The sequence below is a fragment of the Apostichopus japonicus genome, chromosome 8 (genome assembly GCF_037975245.1).
Source record: "Apostichopus japonicus isolate 1M-3 chromosome 8, ASM3797524v1, whole genome shotgun sequence".
Taxonomy (NCBI): Eukaryota; Metazoa; Echinodermata; class Holothuroidea; order Aspidochirotida; family Stichopodidae; genus Apostichopus; species Apostichopus japonicus.
The window spans coordinates 15,728,879-15,748,060 of NC_092568.1; the positions used below are offsets into that span (position 1 = coordinate 15,728,879).

The following is a 19,182-nucleotide window of genomic DNA, read 5'->3' on the forward strand; positions in this document are numbered from 1 at the left end:
ATTTCTCTTTTAAATTAGTGATAAAAGATATGGGGTGATTTATAATAGGGACAAAAACAGTTAGCAGGCAAGTTTCAAGTGGTCCCATGTACTAGCAAGAACACTGAATAATTCTGGCTCTTTACTGGCACATTTAATTCTCCAATCTCATCTGACAATATATTCCTTTAATGGATAAAACAAGATCAAATTTACAGCATATCAAGCCAGATTTCATTTCTTATCAGTCTAAATCTTCAAGCTACTTTACTAAATTAGATGAATTGCACCACTGACAGAGAGTACTGTAACACAAGCAGCCAAATTAATTACCACAGATCGGTGGAATCAGTTGTTCTCAAAACTGGAAGGTTGACAGAAGGTACTTCAAAATGGTTTGATATTTGACAGGTAACGAAAAACTTTGATTGAAATGTTACATCACAAACTGTGCACATCTTCAGCTGACAAGGTTTATGTTTATATTGCAAGATATGAAAGCAAGGGACAGTCACAAAGTTGAAAACAGGACAACAATTAAAAGCATGTTGTTGAAAGATTTAATGATGTTAACTGACAACAATCTATTGACTACAGAGGGAATATGTAACAAGGTAAAAGCCTGCCAGTCAAATATGAGTACCCAGGTAATCTTTTCTAATGGGAGGTGGAACAAATGGGGGAGGGAAGGGCATTAAACACTCTTAACACAGTATATCAAGGCATCAACTGTCAATTCTGTGAAATACTCTACAACAGAGCTACTCAAATGTCCTAACAGGAACGATAACAAGATTGGGAGAAATGGCTAAATCACTGCTATACTAAAGCACCAACATATTTTAGATCTTTGTTTAATACTCTTGAAGGGAAGAAAAGGGATATTACCATAAATTACATTAACTACCCCTGCCAATGAACATGAAAGCAATTAACTGTGTTCCTTTTAATGTAACTGAAGTACTTTGAAGCTTAACTCATAACATTCCATTATAGGTTTCAGTATAAAAATGGGTATCAATCCAAATTAAAAAATAAACTTATTGGTGCAAGCAGATCGATGTAATATTTGTTGTTTTCCTAGGCAAATTGCTTTAAGGTGTTGTCCCATCACCCAATAATTTTAGCAAATCAGGCATAAACTACTATTACCTTGGTATTAAATTACCCCTATGGAATCACCAAAAGCTAGCTAGTTCAAGGCAGTTAACAATTACTGATCACAAGTAAGAAACTGCATACCAGACCTCCATAGGTTTTATAAACTATGTTGTCTGAGGGTATAATTATTCAAGACAAAATTCAGTTTTCACATAGAGATGAAACATCTTGATTTCTGAATCACTAGGCAATTAGACATGCTCACCTACTTAACACTTCATTAAAACTTTTTGGCAATTAATATTTTCCCATTTAATCATTTAGTTTCTCAGTAGTGCAGAACATAATCTTACAAACCAACAACCTTTACATTTAATAATATTATGCTATTTAAAGTTAACATAAATGCACAAAACTATAATAAGTCTGACTTTTGTCAATAATCTTTAATATAAATGCTACTTTTTCATTGCTGATGTAGAATGAGGTAAACTATGCAGCAACTATGTTTCCGTTTAGAAGAGAAAAGGGAGCTATAATTTTGATCATCCAATACATACTGTACGTATATACTACCTAGCAAATTATACTGAAAATCATTTGATGAACAAATTCATAACTACTAATGGAATAATCTATTTTGTCCATGGATTCAGTGTGTTTCCATTAACAAGTAATTACTAGCCTTCACGGATATATAAACAAAGGAAAAGCCGTGAAACCGATGTCCTCTATCCACAGGTAGATGAAATACATTAAAATTACTGTGACCTCTAAACAAGCCTTTCCTTGAGAGTATCAGGATGGCCACTATATCCTCCAGAAATGGCTTGAAATTATCAATTTTATTGTGGTTGGTACTGTTTTTGTAGGTTAAGTGTGTTGCACTACCTTAGGGAGGTCTACCAGTAGGACTCTTGAAATTTAATTGAATCTCCATCATCAGTGGAGTGTGTCTGTTTGCTATTGTGTAACCAAATATTCCCACCATGAAACAAGGCTAAGAAATATGATATCTATATGGATATACCAATTACAAAGCTTATAAGTTAATATAACGTATTGTGTGTTATTTCAATCTTGTTATAACTACAATTAAGCACTATTGTGTGTAACTCAGTGGGGCATGAGTGCTAATGCATCTCCAGCTGTAACACCTACAATATTAAAATGAATACCTACACTATAAAAATGAATACATACAATATAAAAATGAATAAATACAATATGAAAATGAATACATACAATATAAAATTGAATACATACAATATAAAATTGAATACATACAATATAAAAATGAATACATACAATATAAAATGATGTACATCCAATCTATGATGTTCAACAATGAATAGGAAAAAACAAAAAGACATTCTATGACTCTATATATCTTCTCCAAAGTTTTTGAGGTAATGATTGACAATAGGGTACAATTCCTTGTAACTTGCTATATGCACAATACCATTGCATTTGATGGTCATTATCACCACCAAAAAAGAAACAATTCATTAGAATCACCAACCACTCACTACAGCAGGATAACTGGTAGAGGATAGGTTGTTATCCTGGTTCTAGTCAGTTTGTGTTTTCTTCTCTTTTGTTTTGTATTTTTGTTTTATTTTGCTCCTTTTGCTCTTTCATGACTGGTATGTCAATTAGTAGTTACCACTTCACGGCAACATTAACATCTACGTGACAAGAACCTGCAACCAGAAAGCATAGTACTTTCTCTAGAACTCAAATTATCTTTGACCTTCACTGAAACCCAACAAGTATTAATCAGTAGAGGAAGATTGCAATTCACCATGCACTATGACTCTCTGATATAGTTTTGAATCAAATGACAGTTATTTAGACAGTAGTTAATATATTTAGTGGAATCTAAGCATTTCATCACCCAGATAACCCAGATGTTATGTTGGTTTATTTCATGCAACAAGCAGACAAGCTTATGGTATAAATTTTGAAATTTCTTCGTTTTTCTAAACCAATACTGACCAGTTAAGCTAAAGAACAACATTGCTCTACAGATCTTACTTTATAAAATGATATTAAAATTTTACCATCAGCTATGCCCCCCCCCCCCCCCAAAAAATGAAAATTTTAACATTAAGTGTTAGGTGATTATAACAAGTATAATGGACTTGAAATGAAATACACCATAACCTACTTTTAACAATTCTGCTGCTAATCATTAAGTCAACAAACTTGCAACACAAGTAGTTATATATATATGCATACAACACTTGCTCAAAGCTAAACCTGTATGTTAAATGGCATAAATTGATTTTTCACTCATCACCATGGAGTTTATATTTGTAATGACCAATGTCCATGAAAAGTGTGAACTTCTGAAAACAGTTTAATATTAGCAATTGTAGTTGCAAAGTGATACAAGCAATAAGTCGATCCTAATTGAGTTGGTGCTTATGGTTCATCACCTTCCTTTGTTTGTTAAGTGGAGTAGAAATTTAGATTTACTATTGCATATCAATTCAGAATTTATACTCCAGAAAACAGGCATGTGCTAATGTACATGCAGAGCTCTTAATGAAAAACATCTTTTAAGTTCTTCATTTTCTTTGTTTTAGTTTTCACTGTCAAGAGAACGCCTGTGTGCTTTCAGAAGACCTTGTCTGTCGAGCTCCATATCATAGCAATTATATAAGACCACCAACCGTAGCTTAACGCCACTGTAGTCAATTAACTTAGTACTGGATAGACAAGGAATTTGCTCCATGTCTTGATGAGACAAGAATTCTGAGGAATTGGAGAGAGTCAAGCAGCAGAAATAAAAACTGAGGAGCATCAAGATTAAAAAAAAGCTGTGAAATTTAGCACATGTGATACAATAAACATCTTTGAACTTTCAGAAAGACCATTATGCACAAAAACAATTTCTTCTCGTACAATATCCTCTGTTCCTCATAGCCATAAGTGTGAATATTTTCAATATTACATTTTTTTCAGCAAATGACTGTTAAATTATACCTCTGCCTTATCAGTATACTTGTTGGCATTGAGTGAGAGTCCCCAAAACTTACTGGTTTGGGGATTTATGAGCGACGATACTTACCTGTCTCCACTCCACATCTGCACTTTCCCATCTACCTATAGCTACACATTGGAACATTTTAGCACTGCGCCCTCGCTCCCTGGGCACCGCCCACTTACACTTCCTTCCAAATCAAAGAGTAAAAATTTCCTGTGTTCCTTGCAACACTTGAGAGCGATGTTACACTTAGTACTTAAGGCCAGTAACAGCTCGCTTGGCTAAAACTTAAGCAAACTCGTTACAGCACTTTTCTTGCCTAATGCAATTGGTATCTTTTATTGCCAATTCTTGTCCTTTATGTTCACTGATTTTGTAACATTCCCCTAATAAAGATGCACTTTCTTTTACATGCAGAACCACAAACATGCTCTGTGGATTACATTCCACAGAGCATGTTTGTGTGTTGAGCATATATGCCTATATATACAGATATACAATTAGAAATTGCTACTTATTTAGACCAACTAAATACCACATTATTAGGCAGAGGTCACACTTTCTCCATCGTGTACCTTTGAATTACCATTTTACCTGTTGCCTTAGCTGTCCGTATCTCAATCGAAAGCCTCAACTTCTGTGTTAGATCATGCAGCACAAGTCTTACACACTTAATTTAGTTTTCTGTTAACAGAAAACTAGTAGTTTTCACTGGTCAAAACTTGGTAAACTAATCATGCATCAAACTAAATATTGGTGCCGATATTGCCTATCTATATATAGTATATACTTGATATTGGAGAAATTAAGTGCATGAAAATTCAGATTTATCTTCAGTTCACTAGTTACTACTTTTAATTATCTCTCTACATGTTATGTCTAAAGTGGTTTGAAACAGCTAAGGTTGTAACTTGTATGAGGAAAGATCTTCATTAGTGCACTACGAGTTTACATTGACTAAGTAGGGACTAGTGAGCAGTTTTGAAAATGCTAATGTCAGTTCCATTGGTGAAGTGATCAGTCCACATGTTTGCAGAGTAATAATTGAAATATAACCAAAAAAAAGGCCAGCGCTTTGTGTTTCCTTACCATAAAATGGTAACTAAACTACCTACGTAGTAGGTTAGCGCAACTGGGTTTCATTTGTCAAAGAAGTAGAGTCAGAACCATTTCACCAAGTTTTCAGACTTTGACCTCTAGTAACCTCAAATTAGGCAGTAGTACTAAGAACCTAAATCTGTGAAAATCCTTTCCAATTATTGGTGGTTTTTGTCTTTCCAAAGTCCTTAATCACATTTGCTTTTTGCATGATTAATCAAGTCAGGTGTCTTTGTTACATTGCAAGTAAAAACAGGAAGCTATCATCTCACATTCTTGCACATAACAAACAAACATATGTTGTTTGTATATAGTCACTATATGGCAAAGTAACTTGACTGGAGCATTTTGAGTTAACTATGTATATATATGTATATGATACATGTATTCACTAACCATTTCCTTGACCAACTTTGCATTAATGTTTGAACAAAGCTTTATGGTAAATGGCAGAGGCAAGGTTACTCTGGAATTACTTAAAATACTTTGGAATTAGCTATTAGTGAGAGGTACACAGTAGATTTGAATAGTGATCCTAAAGGAAATCAGCTAGATAAATGAAGCCTTACACTTCCCTTAGTTGGTAGAGTATATGACTAAGGTTTGTAACTGTGTGGTCACTGCTTTGCATCCTATTCTAGTCATAAAAAGTCTTTACTCTTTTTCATCAATGCTTATAATTTCCCAGTCAATTTTCCATTTTTCATTAACTTATATAAAACTTCCATTTAATGAAGAAACCTTAGAAGGTATATGTAAGATTATGTGGAAAATTTAGTTGCATAAAATGTAAGTAATTACCAAATCAATCAAGAAAGTTGTTTTAAAAGTGTTTCCTGCATTATACACAAGGTTCAGCAACCAAGATATCACATAAGCATTAGCATTAGCAGGTCTAACAATCTCACATCAATTACAACATTTCAAGAGTGTTATCTGCTAAAAACTTAAACCATGGTCTATTCCTCTTCCTCACCTTCCCATCCCTTCCTTCCCAGCCCCTGGCAGACCCCTAACACCACACTGTTCACTGACCAGTGTTTGACTCTAATCCACACGTCACAATTTCCAACATGACACAATCCTTCACCGAAAAAGTTCAAGTTACATGCATGTACAAACTTGCACAACTTGTAAAGACATGGGTACTTACATAGGGCCGCTTTATAAGAACTTTGTTTGGAACAGCTATAGTAATTTAACTATTTAGATTAAAGATTCACTATCTATTCTATTAGTTTTAAACTTTGTGATGGGCAAAGTTCAGGCAGTCAAAGGGCAAATAATACCAAGCACATAAACTAAACATACACTTTACACTACAACAAACAATGAAGTATGAATTCTTCTGTTAGTCCGATATTACAAAAACGACCAATAATAGCAGTCCACAATAAAAAGAAGGTTTTCTGTAAAGGAACATGGCCCTCACTAACCTACAGCATACTATCCTCCCCACAGGCAGTTAATAAACCTGTGAGTAGTCCACTGTATTACTGCTAATATATGAGCTAATTGAAATGATGTGAAATGAAATCAGAGACAACAGAGAAGTAAAAGTTGCATTCTAAAAGAATTCACCAAATTGGAAAGAATCATTCATTATGCTTTGATACTTGATAGGTGGAATGTCCACTAGGAGCTAGGGGTATTGGTCAGGAGGGGCGAGAATGGTCTGTAGGGGCGCTTTCGATACTATCTAAGCGGAGCGCCACCACAGTTTGGCGCGTAGCGTACAGAAATATTTTGAGTAACGATACTCCCTAGATCCCTGGAAATGACCCTTTCCGGGCCTGGCTAATTTGCAGATAAACGAAGAATAAATAGGTGTCATCGCCAAATTACACCAACAAAATGTGACAAATGTCAATAGGTATTTGAGAGCGCAATAAAAGAGTCAATAATCAGGAATAAGTAAAAAGTGTGAAAGAGCTGAGAAGGGCGCCAGCAGTCCATTTGAGTTCGTCAGGGGGGCACAAGAACATTGTTCAAACATTTCATCTTTTGTTTTGTACAGAATTAAAGTGCAATATTAGTTATGAAATTATATGTTAATAACACAAATTTTACCAAGGGTTTGTTCATTGCTTATTGTATGTTAAATTAATCAATGTAGATTCCATAATAACACTGTACATAACATTCAAAGCAAAAGGTTTAGTTTCTTACAAATTCTTAAGCACAAATTTCTATGACCAATAACTATCTATAATTACAACAAATATACATTGTTTGATCAAGCAAGAAAGAGTTCCTTAATATTACTTCAGCTGTGCTGTGGCTGAGAAAATATAGGCGGTTGCATTTGAAGCAATGAGGCTTAGCAATCAGAAGGTTCAGGTTTGATCCCCAGCCAGGGTCATAGTAAGATAGGATTTTCATCCAAGAGCAATCTACAGTTTTCCCATCTGAAATGACTTTCTAAATTGAGAAGTGTAATCCTGCAGGCTCCTCCCACTGGTCACTTTAAGAGTCGTAAAAAAAACAAAAAACAATAGCAAAATATTTCTACCCTAGTATAATTGGTTTCTAGGTAAAAACAAAGACATGAATCAAAATAGCAGAGTAATAAAGTGTTTTATTGGTCTAGAATTAGGACAGTCTGGATGCAATAAGCAGCAGAGATGCAACAACCTTTAGTAAACTTTGAGCCATAACAGAATAATTAAAGCGGCCACTGTAGTTGCTCTGTCTCTGAGATAAAGTTACAGTTTGGAAAAGAATGATTGATATGTAATTAGTGCATGAGGTCTTATCAGGGATTTCAGACGAGTACTGAAGCAATGCAGGAATTAACAGACCTGTTAAGGGGTGCTTGGTTTCACCTACAGTGAAAACTTGAAGTTTTCTACTGCCAGTCTGTAGGTGTTTTTGTTTTACCATATTGCCAGAATTCAAACATGTCCTCTGACTTTTTGGCCTGTAGGTTTTTCTGTGAAGCAGCTTGATGTTAGTATGTATGACAAACAGAAGATTTGTTTTATCTGGAGGTGTTGCCTGCTAAAGGTCATGAAGGTAATGAAATATGATCATTAAGAACAATGTAAAAGGTTCACATTTTGTACTACAGACACCGCCAGGTTAACAGGTTCTAAGAAAGGATATGGTACTGTAGAAACCCCAAAAATAAACGGTTTTCAATTGAAAATTATTATGCTGTATACATTATATTTTCTTTCCAGCTATATACCTACTGTTACCCCAAAACTCCCTGGTGTAGGTAACCATACTTACCTGTCTCCTACTACACTAATGCACTTTCCTAGTCTACCAAGACGCCACTGGTATAATTTTAGCACTACGACCCCGGTGACCTCTCCTGCAGGTCACCGCACACTATCTCTTCCTTCGGGTCATAAACTAGGTCAAGCAGTGTTACAGAAAGAAAGCATGCTAGAGGGTTCAAAAAATTGTCCCTAAAATGTAATTTGTCTAAGATTAACATTTAATCTAGATTAAAGACAGAAGAATTAGAAAGTGTTACCTAATGTCAGCCGTCAAGATAACAACACTTTTAGTTGTCTCATGTTTGCATTTTTGCTAAAACAATCATTTAATCACCTAAATCTCACCATCTTCAACCCATGCAAATGTGGTATAACACTTGCAAAAATGTACTTTACAAAATATCAAGCATTCTTCAGCAGGCTAAAATTGGAAGGAAACACAGACAATCATATAATAATAATAATCAGCAATTATTTTTACGATGCTTTAGCGACCAGCGACCAGAAACCTACAAGGGCTTATGGATTACAACTTACACGTCAGGTGGCTGCCAATTCAACATTTAAACTCAAATTTGGAATCTTTTCAATTTAGTAATTCATTTCAGATGGGAAAACCATAGATTGCCCTTGGATGAAAAACCCACCTTACTATGACCCGGCCGGGAATCTAACCCGGAACCTCCCGATTGCTAAGCCTCATTGCTTCAAATGCCACTGCCTTTATCCACTCGGCCATAGCACTGGTATATAAGTCATACCTGATGACTAATACATGTCTGAATGCTACTTTGGAACAAATCTGGCCATGACAACAACTCCTCCTACAGACTTAATTGTTAATCCATTGTTTCAACAAGACATGTTGTTTTAGCTTTGACATCAGACTTATCTAAGGGATAAATCCAACCATAAAGTTTGAGGCCACAAAAGTTGTATGTTTTCCTATTGATTTGTGTGATGTTGCTAACAACTGAATTAAAGTGATTGTAGTGTGGGGGTATTATAAAACTTACTGGTTTATATACTTACGAGTGACCCACTTACCTGTCTCCCCACAACCTATGCACCGCATTCTACCATGTCTAGAATGCCCTGGTAATCTTTTAACACTGTACACCCTCACTGGCCCTAATGGCCTTCCTTCATTTTTCTACCCACAAAGTGTCTCACAGTGTTTTTCGGAGTTAGGAAAATTTTCGCGAAATTCGCCCGGAATACCTTGGATTTATACTCTAGAAGTTTCCTATCAGGACTTCTGCACTTCCAAGGATCTTTTCCAGCCTGATAAGTATCCTTTTCTTGTAGGGAAGGGTGTTTTTGGGGGCTGTTTTTAGTGTACACTCTCGCCCATGCGTTCGTTTTTTTTTTACGTAACGTTTTTAGGGTAACAGGTAGTAGCTCTGCGAGACTACTTCGTTCGTTGCCTATACCGCCTTGTTTACGCGGATAGGCATATTTTTTCGTATGTACATGTTTCAGCTTTTCTTACTTTCAAAAGCATTTTCATTCCAATGATTGAGTGAACATTCCTTCACAATGTATATAGTCCAAACTCTAACTTGTCATACTGTACATTTCCATGTCAATGCAATATTAAGATGTATTTTGCAAAGTTCATGTATATTTAGTTTTTACTATTACTTTGAATTTATTCTCATCCCATATTTGCTTCCAAGAAGAGCCATGTTTTTGCTACCATACCTTCTCCTACTTTTGAATGAGAAGATGCTGTTTCAAAACCGATGACTATAGACCATTCTACTTCCATTGACAACCTACTAGTTCTTGTATGAATGTGGTATAAATGTATATATCGTACATTCATGCACTCAAAGAGCTGTTCTAATTGTGCTCTCATTATGCTATCTTTAAATTAACCAACTAAGCCCATGTCTTACACAAAGAATACACTATATTCACTCACAGTATAAAGCATACATTCCAATAGCTTTTAGCTCATTTTTGGACTAAAATTATACTACTTAAGTTAGTAGTTCATTGTTAACCAAATCATGACTTGTGGAATAATAACATTACCCTTGTGTAGTATTCATGGTTATTTATACATAAAAGAGACTCCTGTATAAATGCTTATGGCTTTTGCATTTTTGTTCTGCCAGTCTGCCAGTCCTGTCACATACGTAATCAAGCATTCTTCTAATTTGTGGGGAAATCTCTTACCAATTCAAACCTTTCATTAACCACAACAATATGGCACTCATTACCACATGCTTGCTTTGTCTGTGCAGAACATTCATGCATTAACAGTACCATTAGCATTAACATATATCCTTAAATATTATGTGGCCCCAATAGAAAGGGGGTAAGGGAAAAAACGCTTGGTTCTTGAAACTACTGTAGGAAACGATGCATATATAATATTTATAGTATTACACAGTTTTATGAAACACATTACAGGGGCAGGAATTAAAATATCCATTTTTTCTGCAGTACTGCAGATATTATGATATTTGTGAGTGTCCAGGGTTGATATGAAGGAAGACCTGACAACTGTGTGCAGAACCAGCCATGTGACTCTCAAAACTCTGAATAATCACCCTAATTTGATATGTACACCAATTCTTCCTACCTTGCTTGCCTACAGCAGAGATCTGTCAAGTACTTTTGAAATAAATCAGAAAATAACTGTTAAAGGAGACACAACTGACATTATTAGTCTATGTGCAAGGGCGTATCCAGAATTTTCTAACCCCGGGGGGGGGCGCGAATTACTATCTAAGCGGAGCACCACCATCGGTTGGCGCGCAGCGTACAAGAAAATTTGTTTTGATACCACCCAGATCACCGGAAATGGCACTTCTTGGGCTTGAAAATGACCAACCAGATGTATACTTTTTGCCTGAGAACCAAGTATTTCCCAATAGTTTTTTTCTATCCATAACCTTTTTGAAGATTGTCACCAGTCACACATCATGTTCGACCTCATCGCATGTCCTGTGGATCATTGCTTTTGTAGGTGATTCTACGTCGCGGCCCACAATATCCGTCAGCCCCACTTTTCAAGGTTTTAAGCCCATTTTTGGTTCAGAATTTGAAAATTCAAATTTCTCGTGAATAAACTCATTTCAAAACATACCCATAATGTTGCATTAAATTTCATCTATGGACAACCACTATAGAAAAACCTCCTTCAACCCCTAACAGACCGGTCAAAATTGCACGAGTAGAGGGAAGTGTGTGGTGAAGAATGTTGGTCAGAAATTTTCGAAAATTCAGACACAGTTAATTTATTGGTGTACAAATATTAAAACCTCTTATAAAGGCGGCTATTATAAAAGTTCGGTTTCGGAAATCAAAAAATAGCAGATTTTTCCGAAACCGAACACTACACACATAGGCGTAGGAGGCGTGGGAAGGGGGGGGCTGCAGCCCCTAATTCGCCATTACTAATGTAAAAGGGAGTTTTGACATAATTGGACCTCCATGCTTTTTCTCCATCTACATAAGACATTTCGTTGTTTACATTAGCATCCCGCGGTAAACTGCGCAACTTTCATGGACCGTACGGTACACGTTGGCATGCGATGTTATAACCTATGCTATGACATTGACATTAACATGTTGAACGCGCGGAGCTCGCGAAAATTTTTAGTTATTTTTTTCGGGCAAGTCGGACAGTTTTGAGGCTGTTCATCCTGGAACGCCATTTTCATGCTCACTGATATGATGTGATATCTGCTGTTTGCTTTACAAATTCGAACAGGCGCGTAGCCAGGAATTTGCCAAGGGAGGGGTGAAGCCTGTAGGCAAGTTATCTAAGCGTAGCGCCAACATAAGTTGACACGAAGCGTACAACCAAATTTTGGCCGAAAATGCCTCCCAGATCGCTGGAAATGACACTTCCCAGGCCTTGTAAGTTGCATCTAAGCACTTTCTATTTTGAAATTACTAGCGATTTCATAAAAAAATATGCTGAAGGGGAGGGCGGTCGCCCCCTTCGCGAAATGCGTCATGTTCCCCGACGACACGGTCAAGTTCGAGACCAGTCACAGTTGGTTTAGCACAATCCTACAATTGTTTAAGGCGTATATACACACACACGCGTTATGACAGACCATATATAGTATATATATATATATAGATCATGAGTGAGAGAGGAAATATGGAAACGTCAAAAATGGAGTTGTCGGTGTAAGGGGTAGGGTGAGGCACACGCCCCTTCCAAAATCCTTGATCCATCACTGCCTACCCTGTGTATATTATAGGGATCAGCGCTGTAATGAAGTCACTGTTCCTCTTTCTCTTCCCGGTGTCTTGGCGTTTTTCTTTTACTCCCTCCTTTTCTCCTTTTTCTCCTTTTTCTTTTCCCTTCCTTCCTCTCCTCCTCCTCTTTTTTCCCCTTTTTTTTCCTTTTTCTTCTCTTTTCTTTTCTCTCCTCTTTTTGTTACCCGGGGGGCGCGCGCCCCAAATGCCCCCCCCCTGGAAACGCGCCTGACGTGATAACTGTCATGAAAAACTTTCCCAAACAGCTAAGAAAAATCGTATTCCATGTAGGAGACATCATGTGCAGGTTTAATGTTCTTTAACACACAAAGTTGAAGACTTGAACAAGTTCAAATTTGACATCATTGAGCTACCGGTGCCTCCTTTTCCTATGTGTTTCTATATTTATTTCAATGTTTACTATCTGTTCTGGAGAACAGGGGTTTTGAAAATGCTGAATCTAACATATTTAATGCTCTGTTGACATGACTACATGTCAGGAACGGTTTCAGTGTCAAGGCTGCAAACATTTTTAATTAAAAATATGAAAACAGAAACAAATAGAAAGTAAAAGAGAAAGAGAAAGTAAGAAAGTCAAAGTCCCATTGACAGTATTACTGTACATGACAGATTTACTACCATGTAAACACAATTTTTAAACTAGGATATCTCCAAAGAGAGCAATATTTTTCTCAGCTTTTTGGGGAGAGTTGTTGTTAACAAAAATTTCTGTCATATAAGATAAATGTGATGGTTGGGTTTTTAGCTTTCTTAAGCTTTGTTTTAGATTGGTGATATAACGAGGCCAAGGTGAAATTAGGCTATGCCATCAAGACCTACACCATATAAGAAACAACTTTCAAAAAACCTGAAACTAGAGTCTTAAAAAGGTCATACCACATGGGAAATCGTATGTATCTGAGAAATATTCTAAAGCTAGAACTAGGACCCATACTATTTATACCTAAACCTAAACTAAATCTAACATGAGAAGGAGAGTAAAGAACATCTTGACAGTAGACCACAGTGGAATAAGCCATCAAAAGTCAAAGAAAACTTCCTCAGGCAAGAACGTTGCCAAGATGACAAGTTTCCAAATTGACAAAGTGTTCCAAAATGCATGTCAAGTTTCCCTGTTAGGAATCATGGCAATGTTAACTTGTTACAATGGAAGCAGTTGGGTATCCCTTAAGAGTGCAGTTAAACTACCATGAGGAGATCATGTTAAAGGTGCAGAAACCTCCCTGCTGGCATCAAAGCAAAACATTAAAAGAATTCAAAAGAACATCTTTGTCGTAACCTTCACTTACATACTCCCAACCTAAACTTTGGAAAACTTATCTCTCCTTTGAGAGGGAAGTTCCAATTTACGAAACTCAAGTTTGTAACCCTTACCGACAAATATGACCAATAAGTGAAATCCTGCTGTGTGTACATTCTCAGTTTGCAACTTTATGGTTGTAAACTCCATTACTCAAATAGGATGTCACTTACTAAATTGAGGCTTTCTATCTGAATAGAGAACAGATTGTCAAGAAGGAAACTCTAGGTATATGCTCACAGAGAGAGAGATAGAAGCCAGGTATTCATCATCTCGTTGTAAACCAAGAGGAATAACATTTCGCAGGAATGTAATTTAAGCTGGTTAATCATAAATGCCATGACTCCTGTATATCTTCAAGAGGAAAATTCTTTCCTTTTTTTCCGACCAGTCCTGTTGCATTCATCTGTTACTACTGTAATTGCAACATTGTTGCAAAATATGGATTCTGCATTGAGGTAGTAATTACCTATTCTGCATTAAACATGAAAGATGTGGTGAAAGTAGTAGCCTGATCTTTGCACTGAGCCAAATTAGCAGGCAGCATTGGACAACCACTTCATTTCTATCTATGGAGCTTGATATTAAGTTAATTCCATCAATGTGACTAAAATAACTGAAAGTAAATTAATTGAATGGAAGATTAGATTAGCCTACCCGCCCTCCTCCCTTTCTCCCTCTCCCGAACGTCCCCCCCCCCAAATTAGCCGAAACACTAAAATCAACATAAAAACCCAAAAAATAAAAGATACTTATGAGTTCTTCTTGGTACAGCGACAAAAGAAGGTCTCAGCAATTGAATTATCCAAGGATGATTCCAAAAACGTGAAAAATGGTCGTAAAATCACAAACGATAATTTCGCGGAAAATTATCTGTAGTCTCCTTCCGGGTGGTAGATACGGAAGGAGGAATTAGTGGGCGTGGCCCAGGGAGCGAGGGCGCAGTGCTAAAACATATCCAAAAGTGTAGTTAGGTAAGTAGGAAAGTGCAATTGTGGAGTGGGAGACAGGTAAGAGAGGAGCAAAGTAAATCTTTCTAACCAACATTACATGGAAGCCTTGCCACATTTGTGACCTAAAACCAGCAGTAAAGTTGCAATGCCTCTAACATGTCTTTAATTATTGACTTAGTACAAATGACGAATACTTAAGACAGACTTGTAATGGGTCCATACTCTTTACTCATTGTAGCCTTTTTATTGTCTGCAGTTGTACTTTTGATGGTAGTATAAGAACTAATTCAGCACCTTGCACTCGTAATATAGAGCCCTATACTTGTACTCATGCCAAGGGCGATTCTACTTGAACTCATACTCATGCTGTTGTACCTGTGCTACAAGTCTACTATTAGATTCATTTCATTGCAGAGAATGTTTATGACCAACCAGTACATAAGCATCAGCACTACATCCTATGTGCTCTCACCACAAATTGCATCCCCACTCAATGATCACGATCACCAAGTATGACAATAACCCACTTCACACCTTTATTTTGAAATAATGAACCAAGCTGACCCCGAGATAATATTTGATTCAATAGCAGACGTCCCCAATGCATGCACTAAGCAACAATCAGTTTTTATTTTTCAGTAAATTTGGTGAATCCGTTTCTTCCTGTTGAAGAAATTCATTTTGTATATTTTCTTTCCAAGCTTTGACTTCTTCTTTGTGTACTTTTGTCAACATATACACATATTTCTCTCAAAATGAGTAAAAGTGCTATGCAAATAATCCTGTATGACCCTGACCCTGACCCAACATTCCTGGGCATATCAAATGATCTACTACCTTAGGATCAATAGGCTGTATCACAGTTTTATCAAAATTCATGAAACATCCAATGTTGACCAAACATTTTGTAAATTTTACTAATTTGGATCCAAATTAATCCAAGGTTTGTGTCCTGAAGATATCAAGCTTACAAGGCTTCAGAATGGCACCTGCATGGTGACATCAAATGACCGTTGACTGCCACAGATACCAATGGTTAATCCAAAACTTACTGGTTTAGATATTTACGATTGACGAGCTTACCTGTCTCCTCACAACCTTAGCACCCGTTTTACCATGCCTATAATGTCCATGGTAACCTCTTAACACTGTGCACCCTCCATGACCCGCTCCCCGGTCATTGCCCCTTCTTCTCATTCTACCATCTTAAGTGCCTACAGGCATTTTTTCGATCAGAAAATCTGATTTAGTCCTTACGGTAGCAGAAGTTTCTTTTCTTTCATCGGATTCTGGATATCCTAGACGTCCTTTCCAGCCCAAATAAGTATCCTTTTCTGGTATAAGGGAGGTATTTGGGGGCTGTTTTGCGTGAGCAACCTTCGTACGAAGGTTTCTCCTGGTAGTTGTTGCAGGGGTGCTAAGCTTGTGAGGAGACACTGGTAAGCGAGGAGAGCGAACTAATCACTACCATGTTTCCACATCACAAGTATGAAGTTGAAACAATATGTACTTCTTGATTTCTAGGTCGCACACGTAATTGCAGACATACGCTCCCACATACCCATATTCACAAACGTCATCGCCATCGCATAGATTCCTTTTGCCTCTGGCAAAGGATCAAAAACCATTTAATCAAACTAATGTTGTAATGTTTCCTGTGAGTCAAGAACAACAGAACAGCAAGACGTAGAATTTATTTTGGGCAATTCACCACTATATGCATTTTGACAGCATTTGGTTTAGAAAATGTTAAGTTAAGTTTCAGCAACATTTTATATAACTTTTCAATTATTATGACCGACTTTTCAAACCTGAGAAGCTCTAATTATGTTCAGTTCGGTGGGCCATTTGTAATGCATTACAGCTTTCTCAGTCTTTGTTGCCATGTTTCAGTTTTGTCTGCTTCCTCTGTGTGTGAAACCCAATACTTGTGTTAATATAAATTAACATTACTATGCTACACAGGGTAGCTGTTTTGTGATGATTTTCACATGTAAATCAAAAGCAAGACACTTTGAAGCCTAAAAGGGGTTTGTGCTCCCCATTTTGATCATTCTAAATTGCTCTGAGGAATAGCAACACCATAGGTTTCCACAATGCATAAAGGGTTGTATGTATTTTGTACCAACAATAATATTGTCTTTCAAACACCTTCTAGACAACCTGTCAGTGCACCTGTCAACCTATCCTAACTTGATTAAGATGATAGGGTCTATTATTACAACATGAATAAGCACATGAACTGTTACAGGAGAGGTTGGGCTTGAAACATGAATTTCATTTAACAACCTTTAGCAATTGTTTTTATTCCTTCAAGAAACAAGATGTAAAGCACAAACTTTAAGAGAAAATTACAGTGCATCTAATGCTATAAGAACATAGCACACCAAAAGAAATGGGGCATACCTGACATGATGCCTCTTCTAGAAAACAGAGTCTATTTCCAAACCCTTGAGCTGCTAGCAAGACCTGCTCCGATGATCGATCAGAGGTCTTTGACTGAGGGGCACAGGCAAGGCATAGCTGATCTCCCTGTGGAAGAATAAAAAAAAACACCTTCAACATTGAGTTCAACCAGTCTTTAAAACATTATCAGGATAACAATTTTCAGAATCTTGGATCACGCTCATTAATTATGGCAACGATATATGCAGTACTAATGCAATTAAATCAATCAGGGATAAAATAGCAAGAGTTTATTAAGGATCATCTCACTCCTTTCAAAAGTTACACCTGACTCTTGAAACAACATTAACATTATTTACCAAAGATAATTCTAAGTAAAATGTTTCACAATTTGACAGGTTTCACAGAATGATGAATTAGACATTGCAGTAAGTAAAGCTTTAACATATCACACATAGCTGATATTACACTCCCAAAAGGAATGAACTCTGTTTCTGCACTATTAGCAAGTAAAAATTTCTACATCTAAAGTAGCATAGTATATACATGTGACTTCATCACAACACTTTATAATAGTACTATATATTATATGTTGCACATTGTAAAACTTGTTTTCCAGTAGCCTTGTCTCAATTCACAACTGACATCATATTTATAATAATAAACTTTACAGATGCTACATGGAACACAATTCCTGTTCTTTCAATTTTGATCATATCTTTGGTGGAGAGGCAATATCACTTATTTTCAATAACCACCATTGAGAGAACTTACAGCTTTATTGCCAAGTTGTTGATGCTCATGAAAGCTATAAACAGCCATGAAGTAGTGAATAAAAAGCTATCTGATCTACTGCTAAGTTCAGGAAGTGACACATTTGAATGGGCAGACCGATGTAAATGTAGCAATATCCTGCAGGAGCCGTCATGTAATGATTCATCTGCCAATCGGCTGAAGCATACTGAATATTATAATTACCAAAAGAGGTTTTCAACTCTTTTAATTTTCTATTCATGCCAGCTAGTTACACATACCAAACTTAAAAAGAGCAAGGAGTCATGCATCTAAAACAGCTAAGGTTCAGCAACTTACACTTTTAAGTATAGTATACTTTAGCACATTTCAGCTGGTTAAATCTGTTGCCTCATCATGAGGTCTGATAAAACACTCAAACAAGAAGTAAAAGCATGACAACTCCATGTAGCAACAGCTTCCACATGAGTGAAAATTATGTCACTTCTGGCAGATTTGTAGGTAATATATACTTATGACCCTTAAAGACAACCAGAATGACAACCCCTCCAGTGGTTATAAACGTAAAAGTTTGTTTTAATGAAAGGAAAATTAAATAAAGATGACCTTGATATCAATGTCAATTGTTCACCAATAATCCATCTTTGGAATACTGGAGGTTAATTATTTGCAATGACAACTGAACTGATAACTTTGTGGTCAAAAACACTTTTAAGAGTAAATTTTCACAAGAAAACCCCAGGTGAGGAAATGCTCTTCTAGAAATAATTGACTTTTAACTTCCAGTATGTCGAGTAACCAGTGTTCATGGGTTTTTTTTCTGATAAATTTGTTTTTGCCAAACATTTTCTCTATATGCACTAATTACATCTGGGGATTTTGACCTAAACTTGCATCAACTGCCAACTTTAGAAGACACCAAAGCTGACAAAAGTGATATATTTAGTACTATAACTAGCCTATGCATAGAGGGTGTACATTGCTAAAAGGTAACCAGATCATTTCTAGACACGGTTCAGCGAGAGCGCTAAAATTGTGGGGGGACAGGTAAGGGAGTAAAGCAAACTAAATTATACGTCTCAAGTCTGAGGTTATAAAACATGTGGAACAGCAGTTCCACAGACA

The 19,182-nt window shown here is 36.6% G+C and overlaps 1 protein-coding gene across 10 annotated transcripts in view; it reads right to left on the bottom strand.

Moving 5' to 3' along the window:
- Positions 1–19,182, bottom strand: part of LOC139970675 (ryanodine receptor 2-like) — a 161,278-nt gene that overhangs the window by 120,146 nt on the left and 21,950 nt on the right. For all 10 annotated transcript variants that reach the window (XM_071976568.1, XM_071976569.1, XM_071976566.1 and 7 more), the window contains exon 3: positions 17,305–17,430. In XM_071976568.1, coding sequence (XP_071832669.1) covers positions 17,305–17,430 — 126 coding nt within the window. The remainder of the gene's footprint in view (positions 1–17,304; positions 17,431–19,182) is intronic.